The following is a 25,119-nucleotide window of genomic DNA, read 5'->3' on the forward strand; positions in this document are numbered from 1 at the left end:
ACCAGTTTAACTGTTGGAACTGGACAGTTTAAAAACCTGTCAAAACAATTTACTATTATTTCATAATTTTCTTTGTTATTTAATCCTATTTTGGAATTTTCATCAGTTTCTCAAATTCTCTCATAGTGCCCAGAAATGAGGAATGTTCTCCCCACTAACCTTCCGACCCCTCCCGCAGTGTTATTCCGCAGCCCGTCAAACCTACACAGTGTCCTCGTCCATCCCTTCTCAACCCCTGCTCCCAATGCCTCGCCTCGTATCTCCATAATAGGCATAGATGCAATGGTAGTCTCACACATTCTCCCAACACCACCTACTCCAGTCCGATTACATGCTTCAACTATCCCATCAAAGGCAGGGCTACCTGTGAAACCAATCATGTGATCTACAAACTATATTTCAATCATGTGCTGTGTTCTACAAGGGAATGACATCCAACAAGCTGTCTATCCATATGAATGGCCACTGACAAACTGTGGGCAAGAAACAGCTGGACTACCCAGTTGCTGAGCATGTTGCTCACCACAATGTTCTTCATGTCAATGACTGCTTCACAGCCTTCTATTCCAACAATGCACCACAGTCTTTTTACCTCTCTTCTTCCCCCCCCCCCCCCCCCAATCTGTCTAACCTCCTAACTGCATGGAGATGCCCTACCCTCTCACATCTCGACCGTGTATTCTCACACTAGCAACATTTTACCATCCCCCATCCCTATACTGCTATACCTCCTCCTCCCTGCCCCAGCCTCCTTACTCCCACCACCCAGATTGCTTCTCTCATCATGCACTGCTGCTCACAATCTGGCCTTGGCAGCCAAAGAGAGTGATCATGTGAGTTGTGTTTGCATGAAAGTGTGTTTGTTTGCTATCTACTTCAGAAGAAGGCCTTCTGGTTGAAAGCTTACTTGTTTAGCTTTTTTTTGTTGTGCCTTTTTATGACTCAGCATCTCCACTATATGGTGAGTAGCAGTGCAGCCTTTTCATAATATAGTTATTATTCCATCATGGATTTTTCATTGTTTTATATAATAAGTATATGAAACTTATTGTGGAACCTAGTTGCAATTTTACAATTAATATAATGCCTTTATATCCCTGAACTTTAAAATGTAACAGTCCATAAAAAAACCACTTAAAACGTACATTCTCCAGTCTAATTCGGGATGAGACATGTAAACAAAAAGTTGTAATATGCCGGAAAAAATTATATCAATAAAACTAACTACTACATTGCAATTATGTTGAAGTACAAAAGCACTGTAAATGATAGGAATATTTTCTGTGAAGGGAGCCTCTAGTAATTAATAAAATATGTAAATACATTATTGCAATTACATATCCAAGAAGTTATATTCAAAACAAATCACAGACACAGACTAATACAGTAATGTGCTTGCTGTACAGGAGCAAACATACATTTATATATTTATTTTAAATACATATTTTAATTGTTATTTAATCAAAAAACCATTTTAAACAATGCCGAGGATTGTTTGGAATTGTTTAAAAGGTATATAAGATGTCAGCCATGTTGGCAGAGTCGGTCAGTACTTTGTGTGAAGTTGGACAGGAAGCATGTAGCTTGTGGGGTAAGATTCATTTCATTATTGTAAGTATGTTAATACTTATTTGAGTTTTGTAAAGATGCTTTGATTTTTTGAGATCGCAATAAATACTTTGTTAAAACATTATACTTGAAATATTCATTTAACTTTATAGTTAAATTTTATAGTAGCTGTCTAAGAATCCAGGATCATGGCAGTGACAGATCACAATGAATAAAAAAATAAAACTCCAATATTATTTTTAACAACTAGCTAGTAACTTTAAATCACATAGTGACCGAAATCAATCTGTAAAACAAAGAATTTCAAAATTTATGATTGATGCTGTCATTTATCCAAAATATATTGTTAGGTGTTAGTGTCAGTGGTGTTGAGAAACAGCTGAAATTGTTAAAACTGAACAGTGCACCAAGGCTTTATGGAATCCATAGGAGGTTCTATACTGAATTTGTGTCTGAGTTAGCCCCTCCTCTAATGGTCATCTATTGTACATCCCTCAAACAAAAAGCCATGCCCAGTTCTTGGAAAAAAAGCACAGGTCACACCTGTCTACCAGAAGGGTAGTAGAAGTGATCCACAAAACTAACGTCCAATATGCTTGCCATAAGTTTGTTGTAGAATCTTAGAACATCATCTGAGCTCAAACATAATGAGATACCTTGAACAGAATGACCTCCTTCATGCCAACCAGCATGGATTCCAAAAAAATTGATGTTAAACATAACTTGCACTTTTTTCACATGACATACTGTAAAATTTGAATCAAGTTAGTCAGGTAGATGTAGTATTTCCTGATTTCAGAGAATCATTTGACTCAGTATCACACCTAAGCATATTGGCAAAAGTACAATCATTTGGGGTATCAAGTGAAATTTTTGACTGGACTGAGGACATTTTGATAGGGAGGGCACAGCATGTTATCTTGGATGGACAGTCATCGTCAAATATAGAAGAACCCGAGGGAAGTGTGTTGGGGCCCTTGCTGTTCATGCTGTATATTAATGACCTTGCAGACAATATTAATAGTAACCTCAGACATTTGCAGATGATACACTTATCTATAATAATGTACTGTCTGAAAGAAGAAACATAAACATTTAGTCAGATTTTGATAAGATTTCAAAGTGGTGCAGAGATTGGAAACTTGCTTTAGATGTTCAAAAATGTAAAATTGTGCACTTCACAAAACGAAAAAACATTGTATCCTATAATATCAATTAGTCACTGCTGGAATCATTCAACTCATACAAATACCTGGGTGTAACACTTCATAGGGATATGAAATAGAATGATCACACAGGCTCAGTCATGGATAAAGCAGGTAGTAGACTTCGATTTATTGGTAGAATACTGAAGTGCAATTAGTCTACAAAGGAATTGCTTAACAATCAGTTGTGCAACTGGTTATAGAATACTGCTCAAGTGTGTGGGACCTGTACCAAACAGGACTAACAGGGGATATTCAACATATATGGAGAAGAGCAGCACAAAAGGTTACAGGTATGTTTGATATGTGGGAATATGTCACAGAGATACTGAAGAAACAACTGGCTGACTCTTGAAGATGGACGTAAACTATCCACAGAAAATCTACTAGCAAAATTCAAGAAGTGCCTTTAAATTATGACTCTAGGAATATACTACAATCCCCCTGTTTATCACACACATAGGGGTCATGAGGATAAGATTAGAATAATTATAGCATGCACAGAGGCATTCACACAATTATCCTTCCTGTGCTCCATACATGAGTGGAATGGGAAGAAACTCTTGTAACTGGTACAATGGGATGTAACCCCCACTATGCATTTCATGGTGGTATTCTGAGTATAGATGTAGGTGTAGAACACAAGTTCGAAAATTTTCATAAATCTGTTTAGATTCTAGCACAGAAAGAGGACTATAAATATTGGCAATGAGTTTACTCAAAAGGCATGTTCCATTAGATAATGGTAAAAAGGCAACAGGACTATTTTTGATATGAGAAAGCCTGGTACCCATGGCTGTTCCCTTTAATTGTTGGTATGTCTGGCCTTCAAAAGTGAAGAAGTTGTGGGTCAGGATGAAGCTGGCTAAGGTAATGAGGAAAGAGGTTTTAGGTAGGGTGGCAGGTGATCAGCGTGAAAGGAAATGCTGGATGGCCCCCTCGTAAGCCAACCTATTCATGGGTCGCCTAGAGGAAGCCTTCTTGGTTACCAAGGCCTGTCAACCCAAAGTTTGGTACAGATTTATTGATGACATCTTCATGATCTGGACTCACAGTGAAGCAGAACTCCAGAATTTCCTCTTCAACCTCAACTCCTTTGGTTCCATCAGATTCACCTGGTCCTACTCAAAATCCCACACCACTTTCCTTGACGTTGACCTCCATCTGTCCAATGGCCAGCTTCACACGTCCGTCCACATCAAACCCACTAACAAGCAACAGTACCTGCATTATGACAGTTGCCACTCATTCCACATCAAACGGTCCCTTCCCTACAGCCTAGGTCTTCGTGGCAAACGAATCTGCTCCAGTCCGGAATCCCTGAACCATTACACCAACAACCTGACAACAGCTTTCGCATCCCGTAACTACCCTCCCGACCTGGTACAGAAGCAAATAACCAGAGCCACTTCCTCATCCCCTCAAACCCAGAACCTCCCACAGAAGAACCACAAAAGTGCCCCACTTGTGACAGGATACTTTCCGGGACTGGACCAGACTCTGAATGTGGCTCTCCAGCAGGGATACGATTTCCTCAAATCCTGCCCTGAAATGAGATCCATCCTCCATGAAATCCTCCCCACTCCACCAAGAGTGTCTTTCCGCCGTCCACCTAACCTTCATAACCTGTTAGTTCATCCCTATGAAATCCTCAAACCACATTCCCTACCCTCTGGCTCCTATCCTTGTAACCGCCCCCGGTGTAAAACCTGTCCCATGCACTCTCTCACCACCACCTACTCCAGTCCTGTAACCCGGAAGGTGTACACAATCAAAGGCAGAGCCACGTGTGAAAGCACCCACGTGATTTACCAACTGACCTGCCTACACTGTGATGTATTCTATGTGCCAATTACCAGCAACAAACTGTCCATTCGCATGAATGGACACAGGCAGACAGTGTTTGTTGGTAATGAGGATCACCCTGTGGCTAAACATGCCTTGGTGCACGGCCAGCACATCTTGGCACAGTGTTACACCGTCCGGGTTATCTGGATACTTCCCACCAACACCAACCTATCCAAACTCTGGAGATGGGAACTTGCTCTTCAGTATATCCTCTCTTCCCGTTACCCACCAGGCCTCAATCTCCGCTAATTTCAAGTTGCCGCCACTCATACCTCACCTGTCATTCAACAACATCTTTGCCTCTGCACTTCCGCCTCGACTGACATCTCTGCCCAAACTCTTTGTCTTTAAATATGTCTGCTTGTGTCTGTATATGTGTGGATGGATATGTGTGTGTGTGCGAGTGTATACCTGTTCCTTTTTCCTCCTAAGGTAAGTCTTTCCGCTCCTGGGATTGGAATGACTCCTTACCCTCTCCCTTAAAACCCACATCCTTTTGTCTTTCCCTCTCCTTCCCTCTTTCCTGATGAAGCAACCGTGGGTTGCGAAAGCTTGAATTTTGTGTGTGTGTTTGTGTTTGTTAGTGTCTCTATCAACATACCAACGCTTTCATTTGGTAAGTTACATCATCTTTGTTTTTAGATATATTTTTCCCACGTGGAATGTTTCCCTCTATTATACATATACACACTACTGGCCATTAAAATTGCTACACCAAGAAGAAATGCAGATGATAAACGGGTATTCATTGGACAAATATACGAGGGCTATCCACAAAGTACATTACGTTTTGGAATTAAAAATAAATAAAGTATTGGAAATTTTTTTAATTATATACAGATGAAAGCCGCACTTAAATACTACTTTTCTACATAGTTGCCATTTAAATTAAGGCACTTATTGTAGCGATGGACGAGCTTGGAAATTCCTTTGTCGTAAAATTCGGCCGCCTGCGCCTTCAACCACGTGGTTAATGAGTAACCCGGTAGAAATACAATTTTTGTGGATTTCCTGGAAAGAGGCACTAAAATAAACTCTCAAAGGTATTGCCAAACTCTGCACAACCTCAGAAGAGCAATACAAAACAAGCGCAGGGGGAAGTTGGGCTCAAAGTTCTTGCTGATTCACGACAACGCCCGGGCCCACATGGCAAATGTCACTCATGAAGTTCTCGAATCTTTTAAGTGGGAGTTGTTTCCTCATCCGCCGTACAGTCCCAACCTGGCACTGAGCGACTTCCACTTATTGCCAGCAATGAAGAAGTGGTTGGCTATGCAGCGTTTTGATGACGACGCACAGCTTCAAGAAGAGGTAACCACGTGGTTGAAGGCGCAGGCGGCCGAATTTTACGACGAAGGAATTTCCAAGCTCGTCCATCACTATGATAAGTGCCTTAATTTAAATGGCAACTATGTAGAAAAGTAGTATTTAAGTGTGGCTTTCATTTGTATATAATAAAAAAAATTTCCAATACTTTATTTATTTTTAATTTCAAAACGTAATGTACTTTGTGGATAGCCCTCGTATTATACTGGAACTGATATGTGATTACATTTTCACGCAATTTGGGTGTATAGATCCTGAGAAATCAGTACCCAGAACAACCACCTCTGGCCATAATAACGGCCTTGATACGCCTGAGCATTGAGTCAAACAGAGCTTGGATGGTGTGTACAGGTACAGCTGCCCATGTAGTTTCAACACGATACCACAGTTCGTCAAGAGTAGTGACTGGCCAACTGTGACGAGCCAATTGCTCGGCCACCATTGACCAGACGTTTTCAGTTGGTGAGAGATCTGGAGAATGTGCTGGCCAGGGCAGCAGTTGAACATTTTCTGTATCCAGAAAGGCCCGTACAGGACCTGCAACATGCGGTCGTGCATTATCCTGCTGAAATGTAGGGTTTCGCAGGGATCGCTTCCACTGAGCGTTTACCGCAGTGTTGCCAAACACGGATACGACCATCATAATGCTGTAAACAGAACTTGGGTTCGTCCGAAAAAAATGATGTTTTGTCATTTGTGCACCCATGTTCATCGTTGAGTACACCATTGCAGGCGCTCCTATCTGTGATGCAGCGTCAAGGGTAACCGCAGCCATGATCTCCAAGCTGATAGTCCATGCTGCTGCAAATGTCGTCGAACTGTTCATGCAGATGGTTGTTGTCTTGCAAACGTCCCCATCTGTTGATGCAGGGATCAAGACGTGGCTGCACGATCCGTTACAGCCATGCAGATAAGATGCCTGTCATCTCGACTGCTAGTTATACGAGGCCGTTGTGATCCAGCACGGCGTTCTGTATTAACCTCCTGAACCCACCAATTCCACATTCTGCTAACAGTCATTGGATCTCGACCAACGCGAGCAGAAATGCCACGATACGATAAACCGCAATCACAATAGAGTACAATCTGACCTTTATCAAAGTCAGAGACATGATGGTACGCATTTCTCCTCCTTACATGAGGCATCACAACAACGTTTCACCAAGCAACACCAGTCAACTGCTGTTTGTGTATGAGAAATCGGTTGGAAACTTTCCTCATGTCAGCATGTTGTAGGTGTCCCCACTGGCACCAGCCTTGTGTGAATGTTCAGAAAAGCTAATCATTTGCATATCACAGCATCTTCTTCCTGTCAGTTAAATTTTGCGTCTGTAGCATGTCACCTTCATGGTGTAGCAATTTTAATGGCCAGTAGTGTATGTGTGTGTGATGAAGAACTTTCAGTGATCATGATATCACATAAGCAAACCATGTAAAGTTATTAGGTGGTCTAACTCTTAAAAATTTAAATTGGAAGATACCCACACACTACTTAAAAAACAAACTGAATTGCTTAGTATTTGCAATGTGCATTTTTTTTTTTCATATGCCACAAATTTAGACACCAGAAAGATAAGTCTGTCTTTGCTACTTTGAGTCAGTAATTCATTATGGCATAATCTTCTGAGGAAATTTAGCAAATTTACAAGGCTCCTAATTACAAAATAAAATGATTAAAATATGCATGTTGTCAAACAACAGATATCCTGTTGGCCACAGTTAAAAAAAAATTAAAATTTCTAATCATTCCTTCACTTTACACGTACAAGGTGTGATTAAAAAGAAATGGGAATTTTTGTTTTTCCTAAAAAATCTTTATTTATTCATCGTCAGCTTTTCCCCATTCAAAGTAATCTCCCTCAGTAGCAATACAATTGTTCCAGCGCTTTTTCCAGTCTTGGAAGCACTTCTGGAACTCACTTTTCATTACAATGTTTAGCTCCTTCAGTGATTCTGTTTTTATCTGATCAATTGTGGCAAAATGATGTCCTTTCACAGTTCTCTTCAGTTACGGCAATAAAAAGAAGTTGCAGGGGGCCATGTCCAGTGTATATGGTCGCTGCGGCAACATAGTGATTACTTTTTTGCAAAAAAACCATGAACAAGCATTGAGGTGTGAGTGGGAGGATTATCATCATGCAATTTCCACGAGTGATTTTGCACAATTCCAGTTGTTTTCTTGATTGCTTCATACAAATGGTGCATAGGTTACAGGTAGTATTCCTTACAGACCATATGGCCATAAGGTAGGAGCTCATGAGGCACCATCTCATTGTTATTGAAGAAAACAGTGAGAAGAACCTTCATATGTGATTGAACCTGTTGAATTTTTTTAGGTCTTCGCTCTTCAGGAAGTTTCCACTGGAATGACTGGGCCTTTGCTTCAATATCATACCCATATCCTCATGATTTTTCACCTGTTATAACCTTCTTTAGAAGTTCTGGATTGTTGTTGACTTCATTCAGCAATTTCTGAATGATGTCTGCACAACGTTGCTTTTGATCGAAATTCAACAATTTTGGAACAAACTTTGCTGCTACATGTTTCATGCCAAAAACATCCAAAAAAATTGCATGGTATAAGACAAAAGATAGCCCAACATCATCAGAAATCTCTCTGCTGATTACGTGGCAATTTTACAGAACCATTTTATTTACTTCTTCCACGTTGTTACCAGTAATTGTTGTGCTACAGTGTCCAGGGTGGTCATCATCTTCAACGTCTTATCAACCCTCATTGACATCTTTATAGCACTTGTAAACTCTTGTCTTACTCATGGTAGATTCGCCAAAAGCCATTGTCAGCATTTCAAACGCAGTGTTGCACTTTCTTCCATTTTCCAACCAAAATGTAATGCAAATTCTTTAATCCATCTCTTTCAAAAGTAAAAATTTGCCAGGCACTCAAAAACACATATATCCCTTTTGACTGTCAATGCAGACTACACCAGTTACATTTGTACCAACAAGATAAATAAAAAGAAAAAAAATTAAAAATTGAAAATTCAATGCAAAAAGCCAAGAAATAAAAAAAATTCTGTTACTTTCTCATTGTATCTCATATGAGGTGCTGGTGTCCTTATATAAACTCAATATACACTTGACAATTTTCATTTACACCCAACAACAGCACTTGTTACAGAAAAAATTTTAAACTTCCTACAAACTATTTAAAATGCTATGCCCAAGCAGTCAGACTATATGGGGTATTTACAATAAAATAAAAGGTAGTAATACATATAACGTGGAGATTGGTTCACTGAAAGTATGGTTCTTTACTCACCTGGTGGAAAAGTGTTATTATTCAATTGAAAACTTCACTGAGGAAGTTTCAAAGATTGAAAAATGGAATTATATGTTTTATTTTTTGAGCACTGAAAATTATGGTAAGTGTTCATGTAGAAGTATTTCAGAAATGTATATAAAGAATGTGAACTTTTGTATTTTTCTTAAAAAATGTTCTTACTGTAAATCTTGACATGTCTCCTTCACATCAAAACAAATGACTTGAAAATTGTATATAATAAATAAATCACATTCCACACCGCAGCTACCTTACAATGGCTGTTTCACTCCTACGTTTTCTTTAGAAAAGATAACAGGACAGAAAGCAGTGATTCCATGCACACAATTAGCCTTTGAAAAGATGTGAAGGTCTGCCTTCCATTTCCTTTGCAAAAATAAATTTGCACAACATACACTATGCGATAAAAGTATTTGGAAACCCCAAAAAACATATGTTTTTCATATTAGGTGCATTGTGCTTCCACCTACTGCCAGGTTCTCCATATCAGTGACCTCAGTAGTCATTAGACATCGTGAGAGAACAGAATGAGGCACTCTGCGGAACTCATGGACTTCGAACGTGGTCCGGAGATTGGGTGTCACTTGTGTCATACTTATGTACACAAGTTTTCCACACTCCTAAACCTCTCTAGATCCACTGTTTCTGAAGTGATAGTCAAGTGAAAATGTGAAGGGACATGTACAACACAAAAGCATACACGCCGACCTTGTCTGTTGACTGACGGAGACCGCCAACAGTTGAAGAGTGTCGTAATGTGTAATAGGCAGACATCTATCAAGACCATCACACAGGAATTCCAAACTGCATCAGGACCCACTGCAAATAGTGGAGGTGAGAAAACTTGAATTCCAGGTTGAGTGGCTGCTCATAAGACACATCACACTGGTAAATGCCAAATGATGCCTTGCTTGGTGTAAGGAGCGTAAACATTGGACAATTGAACAGTGGAAAAACATTGTGTGGAGTGACGAATCATGGTACACAATGTGGTGATCTGATGGCAGGGTGTGGGTACGGCAAATCCCCAGTGAAAGTCATCTTCCAGCATGTGTAGTGCCAACGGTAAAATTTGGAGGTGGTGCTGTCACGGTGTGGTCATGTTTTTCATTGAGTGGGCTTGCACCCCTTGTTTTGCATGGCACTACCACAGCACAGGCCTACATTGATGTTTTAAGCATCTTCTTGCTTCCCACTGTTGAAGAGCAATTCGGGTATGGTGATTGCATCTTACAACACGATCTAGCACCTGTTCATAATGCATGGCATGTGGTGGAGTGGTTACATGACAATAACATCCCTGTAATGGATGGGCCTGCACAGAGTCCTGATCTGAATCATATAGAAAACCTTTAGGATGTTTTGGGACACCAGCTTCGTGCCATGCCTCATCGACCGATATCGACACCTCTCCTCAGTGCAGCACTCCGTGAAGAATGGGATGACATTCACCAATAAACTTTCCAGCACTTGATTGAACATATGCCTGCAAGAGTGGAAGCTTTCATCAAGGCTAAGGGTGGGCCAACACAATATTGAATTCCAGCATTACTGATGGGAGGTGCTACGAACTTGTAAATAATTTTCAGCCAGGTGTCTGGATACTTTTGATCACATAGTGTATATATCCAGTGGTTACCATAAGACCATAAGCTGTCAGGAACATGAATGATCATGATAATCAGGTATCATATTTTGTACCAAAAAAAATTAAGTTAAGTAACTGAAGCAAGACAGAATTGCTAGACAGTATGTCCCTAAGCAGGCATAATATGTAGTACTGTTGACAGACACATTTAACCGCAAAAGTGATTCAATCTCTAGCTTTTGAAACTAGTAGTTCCTTTTTCATAGATGAGAGAGTGGTAGGTTGAGGAATTTTCAAGGGGGGTTTGAGTGACTTGTCCTTCATTTTATCCCTCCCTGACTTTCATGTCATGTGGAATTCTAATGTTTTGGAATCTGACTATTGATGTGCAACAATATTTATGGATTATATCACAATAACAGCTTGTGAAAAAATAAAATTGGGGGTTCTTAAGAGAATCATCATTTAAAATTATTTTTATATTCACTTATTGTGATTTTTTTTCTTTCAGTACAGTGGTTGTCTACACACTTTGAAAAGTTTCATCATCCTCTATCTGCTAATTATTTTACTGTACTATAAATTGCAAATATGACAACATACATAACACCAGTCTGACAGAATAACATTAATACACAAAAATTATTTGAAAATTACTTGAAAAAGTATCAAAAAAGAAAGATAGTTACTTACCTGAACAGAATTACATTTCCCATAACATCTCATGTAAATATCATATGGAATTGGTGGTAAATCAAGAAGACCAAAGCTAACAACATCAAAATGGATCATTTTCATAAGCTGCTCACCACGTTTCTTGACTCTTCTCAACATCTGAGCAAGCAAATTAAGCATAATTCAAACTTCAGTTTCTCCCAGTGTATAAAATTTTCAAGCAATTTATGGGTTTACTGCCATCTTCAAGAATTTGTCATATTTCAGATGACTATCTCGTTATTTTTAGGGCACAAGTTTGATGGGAGAATACTGTGCAAGGAAAGTTAAGCCATTGGCAGGTGGGACTTAGCTGGCATAGCCCTACCTCTACTAAGGCTTTAGATTTCCTTGCACAGTGTTTTCTCATTACATTTGTGCCCTGAAACTGACAGGGTGGTTACCTGTCGAAATATCGGCAACTGCCAAAGATGGCTGTAAATTCATAAACTCTTTGAGCAAAACTGTGTTGTTTAACACAAAAATAAAGTTATACACAATTAAAAAGTGGAGTGTGTCATTTCTATACAAAGTATAATGAACAATTATAGCATAAAACATTATGTCTTCTTGAAAGATCTGAAGTAGGAAATTAAATAATGTGTACAAGACATACAACAGCAGCTTCCTGCAACATGCTGTACAATGTTTATTACATTTACTTCACACAGAAGAAAAAAGCAAGTAGTTCAAAACTGATAAAAGTTTTGAAGTTAATTGTATTTAAATATCTAATTAAATATTGAAAATATTTATGTCACTAAAGATGTGAAAACTGAGTTTGGTAGCCAAACCTGATCAATAATTACTTTGACAATATTTGTGATACAAGAAGAATATTTATCTACAACTGCAATTTAAACTCTAGTTTTAAAATTTTTTAACCAGTTCATTCCCGAGGAGACAGGGTAGAACAGAAAGCAAAAAACAACAAAAATGAGGCTTGCAGGAAACATAATAAGAATGATAATCCACCATGTAAATGACAAAGAGTAGTAGGAAGGCTGTACGAAACAATGGAGACACCAAGGGAGATGTTACTAAAGTAAATTAAGAAATAATGGATGACAAGGGCTAAGTAGATGTTGGATCGCTATTTCCGTTTCCAGAAGTCAAAGGGTCATGAGCAGTTAAAAAGGTGGATGAATGATGCGTTCTGCACAGAGAGGAAAAAAATACTTTACAGAGACACCTGTTTGCTTCTTGTCTCCGCTTCACACCACATGCTGCAGCTGTTCTTTTCTTGTTTCCACTTCTGTCATAAACAAATTGACTCACTCATAAAAAAGACTAGTGGAAAAATAGATGTCACCATTCATACACTAACAATAAGGTTGAAACAAAATGTTTAATGTACACAAAAAGGAGTTCATGACAGACACAACTGACAGAGTGATATTATTGGTTGATGTGTCGCATTGTACATTCCTCACCAATCTTCAGGGCTGCACACCATTCTACTGTTGAGCAAAGATATCTAACTGGTCCAAATGATGAAACAGATTATGTAGTTGCTGCCGTTTTGGTCCACAATTTATTCAGGAACAATACATAGTTTACTGGCAATCTTGACAAATGTAAACTTCAGCTGATAGACCACATGTGTGCTTCATTGGTTATTTATGTTTCATCTGTGATTTGGCTACATTATTCAGTACAGTACGTGCACAGAGTAAGCTAACAGTTGGATCCATCACCCACATATGAGCCTTAGAATAAGAAAGTATTATTAAAGGTGTCATAGGGTGCATCAGGTTAATTATGAAAGTTGGATAGATGGCAGAAGCTAATTCTGGAACATGGTGAAAAGGTTGTCACGTGGCTATGTAGGTTTATCTAAACTCAAAATGTACTCCTCTGTAAGCAATGGTTCATTAACTGATAATTGTACTCCATTCAATGTAATCACAAAGGGCAGCTACTGTAGCTTCTAGAATGCTATTGCAGAGGAATAGTATGGCAAAGATGAGGGCACTATGTTGAAAATGTGAAGGAGCATCCCGCTTGGAAGAATTGACTTGGCAAAAAAAGGCAGTTGAGAGATAAGCAAGGAAGTAGTGTCAAACAATGTAAAGTCTAGGAAGGAATAACAAAAATATTGTGAAAAGCACAGACATACTCAACACGTAGAGCAGGAATTGAATTGAAAACAGGCACAATGTAAAGGCTTCTAAACATTTAAGCTTTTGGACAAAAAAGTCCTTCTTTGGAAATATTCTGACAAGCACAAATCACACACACATGGCCATTGTTTTTGGCTGTTGTGAGGCCACAGCAGCTGGAGACAGAGGCCGTCTGTGTGCGTGCGTGTGTGTGTGTGTGTGTGTGTGTGTGTGTGTGTGTGTGTGTGTGTGTGTGTGAGAGAGAGAGAGAGAGAGAGAGAGAGAGAGAGAGAGAGCTTTGTGCTTGTGTGAATGTGCGTGTGTTTTCTATTCTGAACCAGGAATATTTTGTCTGAAAGCTTAAATATTTAGCAGTTTTTTCATTATGCCTGTCAGCAAGAAATTAGTTGCTTTTTAAAGCATGTATCTCTAAGAAAGTCTAGAAAGATTTTATCTGCATCACAAGAGTTAGATGAAGAATTAAAAGACAGACAAGTAAAGAGTACACAAGCAACATTATGCTAACAATGAACAAGGTGCCCCAATAAGTGAGAGTGCCACCCCAGCCTCCAGGTTTCCAAGCACATCAAAAAAAGTTTTCCATCACCCCGGTTCCCAGAACTCCTGAAGACTGTGGTTTTTGTATCACAGACACAGTCCCTTTGACTGTTCAGTGATGTCACTAAACCTGCCCAAAGATGTAAACAATGATGCATGAGCATCACCTATTAGGCAGATGGGGTCCAACAGCTGAAGAGTTCCAGTCATTCCACCAGAAAGGACACGGCTCGTGTTGTCTGTAGTTCAACCATGCCTAGACAGTCAATACTGCAGTTTGATCATGTCTGCATTGTTACTTTGGCCCAGGAAGGGCTCTCAACAAGGGAAGTGTCTTGGCATCTCTGAGTGAACCAAAGCGATGCTGTTCGGACATGGAGGAGATACAGAAAGACAGGAACTGTCAATGACATGCCTCTCTCAGGCTGCCCAAGGGCTACTACTGCTGTGAATGACCACTACCTATGGATTATGGCTCAGAAGAACCCTGACTTCAATGCCACATGTGGAATAATGCTTTTCGTGCAGCCACAGGATGTCGTGTTATGACTCAAACTGTGTGCCATAGGCTGCATGATGTGGAAATTCACTCCCAATGTCTATGGCGGTCTATCTTTGCAGCCACGACACTATGCAGCGCCGCTTGGTGTAGATGGGCCCAACAACGTGCCGAGTGGACCGCCCAGGATTGGCATCACGCTCTCTTCACTGATGAGTGTCACATATGCCTTCAACCAGACAATCGTCAGAGATGTGTTCCAAGGCAACTCGGTCAGGCTGAACGCTATAGACACACTGTCTATCAAGTGCAGCAAGGTGGAGTGCCCTGCTGTTTGGAGGTGGCAATATGTGGGGCCGACATACGCTGCTGGTGGTCATAGAAGGTGCTGTAACAGCTGTATGATACGTGAATGCCATCCTCCGACCAATAGTGCAACCATATCAGCAGCATATATTGTCTTCATTGACAACAATTCGCGGCCCCATATCATGCACATCTTGTGAATGAGTTCCTTCTGGGTAACAACATCACTCGACTAATGTGGCCAGCATGTTCTCCAGACATGAACCCTATCAAACATGCCTGGGATGGATTGAAAAGGGATGTTTGTGGACGATGTGACCCACCAACCACTCTGAGGGATCTATGCCGAATCGCTGTTGAGGAGTGGAACAATCTGGTCCAACATTGCCTTGATGAACTTGTGGATAGTATACCATGACAAATACAGGGATGCATCAATGCAAGAGGACATGCTACTGGGTATTAGAGATACCGGAGTGCACAGCAATCTGGACCACCACCTCTGAAGGTCTTGCTGTATAGTTCACTGTGTTCACTGACAGTCTGTATGGTGTAGTAATGATAATCAGTAACACAATGTATGTTGAAGAACTCTTTTATTAAATAACTGTAGGACAGATACACAAAGTGTGAACATTTGAAAGAAGAACTACACCATGACGAGCCAGACTGGCTCCAGCTGCCAGAGACTGTGGTCATGTGTGTGAGTTGCATTTGCGTGAGTATGTACATGTGTGTACACTGTCTACTTTTGACAAAGGCCTTGTTGGCCAAAAGCTAACTTTCTGACAGTCTTTTTGTTGTGCCTTTCTGTGACTCAGCACCTCCACTATATGGTGAGTAGCTCCTATCCTTTTCATTACATTATTACATTCCATCTTGGATTTTTCATTATTTGATGAAATGTTTTAAAATACATAGCCTATTTCTTCCTCTTTCCACTGAAGTGGTTCTCTATTCCTAATGAGGTTAGCAGTGATGAGGTATTAAATTGTGATTTTCTTAATTTCCTTTGTAGACTGGTAATATGTGACAAGTGGACGACTATAGCCTTATTTTGGTTAATTTTCAATGGGCTTGGATTGAGTAACAATGAAGCAACAGAGCTCATTATGTGCCAGTCCCTTTAATGCAGCATGAGAATGTGAAAGCAGTCCCAAAATGGCTCCTATATTTATTGATGGAGAGTGTGTGGTAGCAGATCCATTTCTCATGAAGTCCCATCCAATGAGACACAGTTATTAACAAACAAGGAGTACCATGCCAACTGTCAATGTAGAGTCACTAGTACTAGCTAGTGGTATTGATAGGAGAACAGGTGTGGAAATAGCCATTAAATGTATGAAAATCAACACAGAGGAACATAGCAATGGATCTGGTGACAGATTATATGAATTTTATTGATCTATAAGAGTGGATGACTACAGAAAATTCACACCAGTTACACCTAATATCCTGTCACCATGTGTTAATCTTATGAAACATAGCACAAAAATCCTCTGAAACTGTTTTACCATTTAAGTGACATGGATCCTTCCTCTTAATTCCAGCAGTTTTTGAAGTCCAGATACACTTGTTTGTATCACCTTGATTTGTCCACTCTCTTTCATAGCAGTCCTCTTCTTTGTTCCACATTTTTCTGGCTACATTTAGCTTCCATTTGCATTCCCCCCTTATTCCTTTCAAGATTGTCTCTATTAATTTCCAACAGCGATGTCTTAGCAGCAATCTGCTATCTGTCCCATATGACATCATCAGCAACCCTAACCCTTACCTTCACTACTTGTCCCTTTCCCTCAATTAAATAAAGTATTAAAAATTGTGAAAATTTTGTTTTTGGGTGTCAAGAAGTACTACTACAGCAATTCTTATTTCCGTGTTTTGTAGTGAATATATTATCTCTAAATCGACCACTTGTCAGGCAACACATTATGGCATTCACTGAAATGGAAATTCGTTTCAAAGTCTTGTTTTTGGGAGCAAATGCTTCATAGACATGCTAACTGCATCAAGAAACTGATGATTCTTGCATTTTATACAAAACAACAAAGTGTGCTATAATCATTAGCTTGTAAATTATGGTCCTCCTCAGCCAGTTCTCCAACCATTTCCCCAAAGGAGCACTAGCTCTGTTGTTGCTATATTAAGAAAGCAAAGAACAATACCACTTACCTGTTGTTGTAATCTTGTCTTCCTTGCACTTTCAAAATTTATGGAACTCTGTTTCATTTTTATGCTGACATTCTTTATTTCCTCAGATTTGTCATCCTCAAAACCTTCATCTTCAAAAACTTGCTCAGATCTTTCTAGCGGTGGTTTGTTTCTGAAAATGTAAGGTACTGCACATGTGAATGAGACATAAATATAGAATTGTGAGATTATACATTTCATGACTAATATCCATCATTTGGTATTATTTACTTTAATTATTAAGAAACACAAAACATTTTTCTCACTTCATAAAGATGCCAGGTATTACTTTCACACTGTGATGGTCATTACAAGTTGTATGCACATGAGCCATGGGAACATACCATCACTATGGCACTTGATGTACTTTGTATCCACTCGAAAACAACTCACAGCCAAGAACATATGACAAGGGGCAAATAAATGCATGTGCATCCACATATACAACTCAGGCAGAAAATGAATATGTTTTTTAAAAGTATTGCTGGCTGTGGAATCCAAAGTTAAAAACTTCATATTTATTCTTGGTATTTATTTGGAAATCATCTTCAAATACTAACTCTTTCAGTCATTTTGCACATGTTATGTGGCTTGGCCACTACATGTTTGTCCTCATAGATCGATCAAGATTCATGAATTGGGTTCACAAGTACAGTATGTATTGCACCAGATGATGTCATCTCATGCAATTAAGTTACAGGTTTGTGTTAGCTGAGCTGCATAGTATCCAGGCATTTCTTTATCAGATTGTCTGAGAATGATAGGCATCCATTGTCCTCCAACAATGTAATGCACTCGATGTACCTGTACTTCCCGTTGGGGTGCCCCAGGAAATCCATCAGCTTTTGTAAACCTTATAAATTTTGATTATTCAATGGCAGAAGAACATATTTCTCAGCACAATATAATGGACTTCATGACCTGGGCCAAATGGATATGTCCTTCCCACCTCCTCCCTCTCCACCAAATGTCTGTTTCTCATTTCTGTGTTTATCTACTGTTATTACTTCCTCTACACACTAAATGGCAGTTTTCTCTTGTCATTGTGAGTAATAAAACAATACATACTCACCGTTTTTGAGCAACTGTGGCATTTTCCTTTTCAACAGCCAGTTTTAATTCTTGAATCCTTTTTTCTTTGCGCTGATTTTCAGCCAAGTCGTAGTTACCAGAATCCATTTTCTTTTCTTCTTCAACTGAAGGTTTCTGCTGTTGTGAAGAATTCTTCAGATCATTATCCTGAGCAACAATTTCACTGTTACTACTGTCAGAAGTACTTGATTCACTATCTTCATCAGAATCCGTGCACTCTTCAAAGTCAGATTCATAGTCCTACAAATTCAAAATATTGTTTAGAAGCTAGTATTAACTTTTGTCTGCTCAAAAAATAAGCATTCAGATCAGGAGTCTCATTTCAAAAAATCAGAAATATCATCATAAATTAACAGAGCAGGTAAGGAGTGGCTAACAGCAAAAATTCAAAAATGTACTTTAAAAGCTATTCATTCACAATTTCAAAGAGTAAGTAATAGCCTAAAACAAACAGTACCTCAAATACATGAAAACAATTGCCATGCAACTGTGTTCACTTTATTTAGTTGTTAATGACCTATGACCAGCCTCTGTAGCCGAGAATGCCAATGCAAATCTCAAGAGGTAAGGGAATTTAAATCCTGGTGATGCAAAAATTTACTCCCAGCATTTGGATGGCAACAGGATGAGAGGTGGTGGCATAAAGTTCCCAGTCAACAGTCCTTGCGAAAATGCCATGGATTAAATTTGATACCTCTCCATAGTGTCTCATGAAGTGAGGGCATGTTACACTGTTGATGGTGATCTGCCCAGTGGATGGGGACATTAAGCTCAGCAACCACCATGATGCTATTCGGAAGTAGAATTAAGCTATGTGCCAGCACTGAATTTCATCCTCTCTCTAACATTCATCCGTAACAACACAAACCCAAAACGACAGTGTAGAAGCACTCACCACACAATCTACATAACACAAACACATACTTGACATTTCTTAACTAGGATCTTGCCAAGAATGAAAATGCCAGAGTCCTGCATCTGCTCTCCTACAATCATTCCCTGAGTATGAAACTAATCTAACATTAAATAAATGATAGGTATTCATATCTACTCTGATACTTTGGAAATCACATTGAAGTGGATGGCAGAGAGTACTTTACTACATATTAGGGTTCCTTGCCTGTCAATTTGCATATGGAGGGCAGCATGAATGACTGTTTAAATGTTCTGTACTAGTTCTAAATAGTCTAAACTTGTCTTACTGGTTCCTGTGGAAATAATAAGTGGGAACTGTAGCAAGACTGGGCACAGCAATAGAAGAAAATTTGTTTGACACCCTGGAAGATTTCTTGTTTGGGATCGAAGTACTACAATTGGGTCATCAGTTCTTGACAATGCTACAGCAGTTGCATTTCATGATGAAGGTGGTTCACCATTCAATGGTATTGGGAGATCCAGCTACATACAGACCATCCTCGATGCCCCAGCTCATTGTCATGTCAACCAGATCATGACAACCTATTGGAATTGAAGTGCAACGAGCTACTTGAATTATCCAGTGAGCTGTACTCAGAACAAAGCTGTGTTTCCTTTGTTCAGTGTGTGGTTGAACAAAGATTGGACAAACAAAGATAACTGGCTTTGTGTAGTGGTGTCAAAACAGTGACATTCTGTAAGTGCTATCAAGTACACACTGAGGTGACAAAAGTCATGGGAGAGCAAAATGTATTTAAACGGATCGTAGTAGTATTGCATACACAATGTGTAAAAGGGCAGTGCATTGGTGGAGATGCCATTTGTACTCAGGTAATTCATGTGAAAAGGTTTCTGATGTGGTTATGGCCACATGATGGGAATTAACAGACTTTGAATGCAGAATGGTAGTTGGAGCTAGACACATGGAACATTCCATTTCAGAAATCGTTACAGAATTTAATACTTGAAGATTCACAACTTCAAGTGTGTGCTGAGGATACTAAATTTCAGACATTACCTCTCACCACAAACAATGCAATGGTCAACAGCTTTCACTTAACGACTGATAGCAGTGATATTTCCATAGAGTTGTCAGTGTTAACAGACAAGTAACACTGCATAAAATAACCACAGAAATAGATGTGGGACATACACTGAAGAGCCAAGGAAACTCGTGCACCTGCCTGACATCATGTAACGCCTCGTGAGCATGCAAAAGTGCCAGAACATGATGTGGCATGGACTAAACTAATGTCTGAAGTAGTGCTGGAGGCAACTGACATAATGAATCCTGCAGAGCTGTCCATAACTCCGTAAAGAGTATGAGGGGGTGGAGATCTCTATATCAATGATGTTTCATTGAATGGTTCACAAGCTGACACTTGTTCATGGCTCAGCATTGAAATCTGCATCAGTTTGTGAAATGGTTGGTATTCTGTCGCACTGAATGATTCTCTTCAATCGTCGTTGGTCCCGTTCTTGTAGGATCTTTTTTCCAGCCACAGGGATGTTGGAAATCTGATGTTTTACTAGGTTCCTGATAGTCATGGCACACTCTTGAAATGGTCGTATGGGAAAATCACCACTTCATCACTACCTCAGAGATGCTGTGTCCCATTGGTTGTGCACTGACTATAACACCATGTTCAAACTCACTTAAATCTTGATAACCTGCCATTGTAGCAACAGTAACAATCTAACATCTGCACAATACACATGTTGTCTTATATAGGTGTTGTCAACTGCAGCACCATATTCTGCCTGTTTACATATCTCTATATTAGAATACGCATGCCTATACCAGTTTCTTTCGTGCTTCGGTGTATAACAAATATATGTGCTAGGACAGTGTGGCAAAATTTGGCATTAATGGGCTATGGCAGCAGACAACCAATGTGACTGCCTTTGCTAACAACATGACATTGCCTGTAGCACCTCTTCTGGGCTCATGATTATATCGACTGGACACTAGACAACTTGGAAACCATGGCCTGGTCACGTAAATCCAAATTTCAGTTGGTAAGAACTGATTGTAGAGACTGAGTGTGGTTCAGATCCTATGAAGCCATGGACCCAAGCTGTCAACAAGGCACTGTGCAAGTTGGTGGTGGTTCCATAACAGTGTCATCTGTGTTTACATGGAAGGCACTGGGTCTTCTGGTATGTTCAGCTATTTGTAGATCATATGCAGCCATTCATGGACTTCATGCTCCCAAACAATGATAGAATTTTTATGGATAACAATGCACCATGTCACAATTGTTCAGGATTGGTATGAAGAACATTCTGCACAATTTGAGCAAATGATTTGGCCAGCAAGATCACTCGACATGAATCCCTTAGAACATTTATGGGACATAATCGAGATGTCAGTTTGTGCTCAAAATCCTGTACTGGCAGCTCTTTCACAGTTATGGATGGCTATAAAGGCAGCATGGCTCAATCTTTCTGCAGAGGACTTCCATTGACTTATTAAGTCCATGCCATGTCAAGCTGCTGCACTACCCTGGGCAAAAGGAGGTCTGACATGATATTAGGAGGTATCCCATGACTTTCATCACCTCAGTGTCCTTATATATTGTTGTCTATACTGGTAATTACATACAGTATCGAAGGGTTATCTATCAGTATTAAAACCACCAAAGAATAACCGACTAAAACAAATCTTGTATTAAAGACAGATTTATTTAATATCAAGGGGAAGAGTTGTCTAGTGACATTAAAATCCAAAGGGGAAGAGTTAAAAAGTTTACAAACAACCATACCATCTCTAACCAAGCAGTTACAAATGGAGATAATTAAACAATGTGACTTATTCAGGAGTGAGGTTCAAGAGCAGTTTAAAGAGGTAACCAACAAAATGAAACAAATGAAAGATTTCACTACACACAAATTTGACAGCGTTAACGAGAAAAATCTCAGACATGAAAAGAAGAATAGAGGTATTAGAGCACATTAATAGATCTAATGGAAGAATAAGTACACAGAATACATTGACTAGTTTGGAGGCAGGGTTACAAGAATTAATGGAACAAAGGACCATAAAGGATTGACTCTCCTAATACTATACTACTTCTGTGGGGATACTATAGAAAATCAAAGGGATTTTCAAAATCTGTAGGATGAATTAGAAAAAAATGAAAGAAAATGTATCAAAAGGCAGACTACTGGTAATACTGGTATTCTGGGAGATTTGTTAGATGAACTACAATTAGGTAATGCAGTTAATTTGCCTAAACAATTTTCAAAATTTAAACCAGCTGGGGTAGTGCATACAGCTTTCTTTTTGAGGGTGTTCATATTTTTACCCAGTAAGTGGTAAGACTCAAGGAAGATAGTTTTTGCACTCAGTTACCTAGTAGGCGGGCCAGCAGTATGGAGAGTAGCTCATTCTGAGGACATCAAATCGTGGGATGATTTACAAGAGAAATTTAAAAATGATTATCTGGCATCTTATAGCTCCCCAAGAGTGACAAAATCAAGTATATTGCAACAATAGTAAAGTAACCTATAGATTAATAAAAGGGAAAACAGTACCCATTAACCGTTTAAGAACAGAACGAAAACAAAGTAAGCTAAGTGGAGGCTCTCCACAAATTTCCCGAAAAAGCTTATGCATTAAGTATGATATAAAATGAAACAAATTCAAAGAACAGAGAGCTTAAAACTAATGTAGACTACACAGATAAGATACCTATGTAATAAAAATGTATAAGGTATAGGAACAAGACAATAAAAGATATGTATCGCTAAAAGAATTACAGCATTTCTTTTTTTTTTTTTAAAAAAAAAAAAAAAAGCAGTGGTTATGCACTACAGCATATGCAAGTTAAAGGAAGTCATTATCTTTATGAAGAAAAGATGAATTCATAGATTTAACTGAAATTAAGAGACTGTGGGATATCTTGTAAAACAAAGGTTTAAATGAAAAATATTTAAACAAAGGTCCTGTAGAGAAGGCACCTACAACCGAAAGTGGCACGTGAATGTTCCAGTAGCCGGCACGGTAGCTCAGCGTGTTCGGTCAGAGGGTTAGCTGCCCTCTGTAATAAAAAAACTGAGTTAATGGATAAACAACGAACTGAAACGGGTGTCTTTCGACGTCTGCCCAGAGCAGATACAATGAACGAAACCGAACAAAAAAAAAAAATAAAAGTATTGTTAATAAGTGGGAGAGCCATGCTCTTGTCTAAGTTTGTTGATGTGAATTGAAGTTATACGCATGGCATTGCTGAGAATTACGTGGATAAGCATTAGTTATGTTACTTCTTTGTATTCAATGAATAACAAGTTGTTTTAGTAAGTTGAAAGTTTGTTTTTTCTCCCCCCCCCCCCCCCCCCCCCCCCACCCCAGTATGTGGGTAGCAGTTTGTGAGGTGTGATGAAAGACATGGGTGCATCACATCTACATGGTGGTGAGTTAGTGTCTCCATCTGCTGTGGGGTCTCTTATTTCTTGACATCATGGGTTGGAAGTGTTTTGCTGTCAGATAGAAAAGGACTGTCATGACAACAGTGTAAATGTGGTGACAAGTAAAAATCTAATGAACTGTCAGTTGAAACTTGTCTGAATTAAGGTGTTGTAAGGCTCAGTCAGTCATAACAATACGTTTTCAAGACTATGAAAGTTATTGTGAATTAAAGTAAGGAGTTACTGTATTAAGAGGAGTTAATATAGGAGTTCAGCAAGCATCAGACATTGTCCACCATGCACATGATGTAAAGGCAAGCTAAATGTCAAAATTATGAAATACCAAACAAAGACAGTAATCTTCTTTAATCTTGACAGTAGCTGTGAGACCAATGAAGACAAAATTTGCTGAGTTGTTCTGACAAGTGACTAAAAATATAAAGTTAAATATAAATGCATTATGTTGACTCGCGGCAAATACTTCATGATTACAAAAAACTAGACACATAATTAACAAAATTACATATTTTGACTACAAAGATTTGTTTAGCAAATTATTTTGTGCTTATCTGATAGGAGAGCCCTCGCAGAAAATTTGCAACTGTTTATGCCCAAGGTTGAAATAATGAATTATTCAGTAGAAACAACAATTCTAAAGTAGCAGGTAGGTAAACTATTATACACTTGACTTGGTAGTACAGTGGTTTCAAAAGTTTTGGAAAAATACTTCCTTTGTCAGAAAAGTTCGAGGACAGGTATTTTTATTTCTGAGTTTGCAATATTAAAAAGAGACGAATGCTGTTACCTGGTATGTGTGTGACCTTGAAATGACTTGGCCATGTTCCCATGCAATCTCACTAGTGGTAGGGCTGTACTCAGCAACACACTGGTTGTTTTCTTGGCGCATTAGTTACAGTGACACAATGGGTGCTGATTGTGAGCAAAGAGTGAACATTAACTTCTGTGTTAAGCTCAGAAAAACCCTTAGTGAAATGTGCATGATGATTAAGCAAGCATATGCAGGTGAGGCACATTCAAGAAATTTTGTTTTCAAGTAGGACAAAAGGTTTTGTGAGGGCAGAGATTCAGTGCAAGATAATCGTAGAGCTGGTTGCCTGTCTACAGCACATACTGATGCAAACATGGAGTGTGTAAGGCAGTTATTTCAAGAACACGATCCTGTAACTGTGAGTCATACTGTGTGTCATAAGATTTTATGTGAAAATTTAGGAAAACTGAACTTACTGCAAAGCTCATCCCTCAAACACTAACAAATGAACAGAAAGAGGAAGGCCGAAGAATTTCTGTTGAACTATTGGATAGAACCAAATGTGATCCCGCATTTCTGTTGAAGATTACTGCTGGGAATGAAAGATGGTACTACCAGTAGGACCTCACACAAAGCTTCAGAGTGCTGAATGCTAGAGTCTTGGATCACCAGCCATGAAAACAACAACCTTTGAGAACAAAGACAATGTTGATTGCATTCTTTG

The 25,119-nt window shown here is 39.1% G+C and overlaps 1 protein-coding gene across 2 annotated transcripts in view; it reads right to left on the reverse strand.

The window, feature by feature from the left end:
* LOC124788213 (cytoplasmic dynein 2 intermediate chain 1) overlaps positions 1–25,119 on the reverse strand; it is a 176,430-nt gene that overhangs the window by 130,523 nt on the left and 20,788 nt on the right. For both annotated transcript variants that reach the window (XM_047255396.1, XM_047255404.1), the window contains exons 6-8: positions 18,282–18,541; positions 17,192–17,342; positions 11,534–11,674 (exon numbers count right to left, since the gene is read on the reverse strand). In XM_047255396.1, coding sequence (XP_047111352.1) covers positions 11,534–11,674; positions 17,192–17,342; positions 18,282–18,541 — 552 coding nt within the window. The remainder of the gene's footprint in view (positions 1–11,533; positions 11,675–17,191; positions 17,343–18,281; positions 18,542–25,119) is intronic.

This window comes from Schistocerca piceifrons, chromosome 1, assembly GCF_021461385.2.
Source record: "Schistocerca piceifrons isolate TAMUIC-IGC-003096 chromosome 1, iqSchPice1.1, whole genome shotgun sequence".
Lineage (NCBI taxonomy): Eukaryota > Metazoa > Arthropoda > Insecta > Orthoptera > Acrididae > Schistocerca > Schistocerca piceifrons.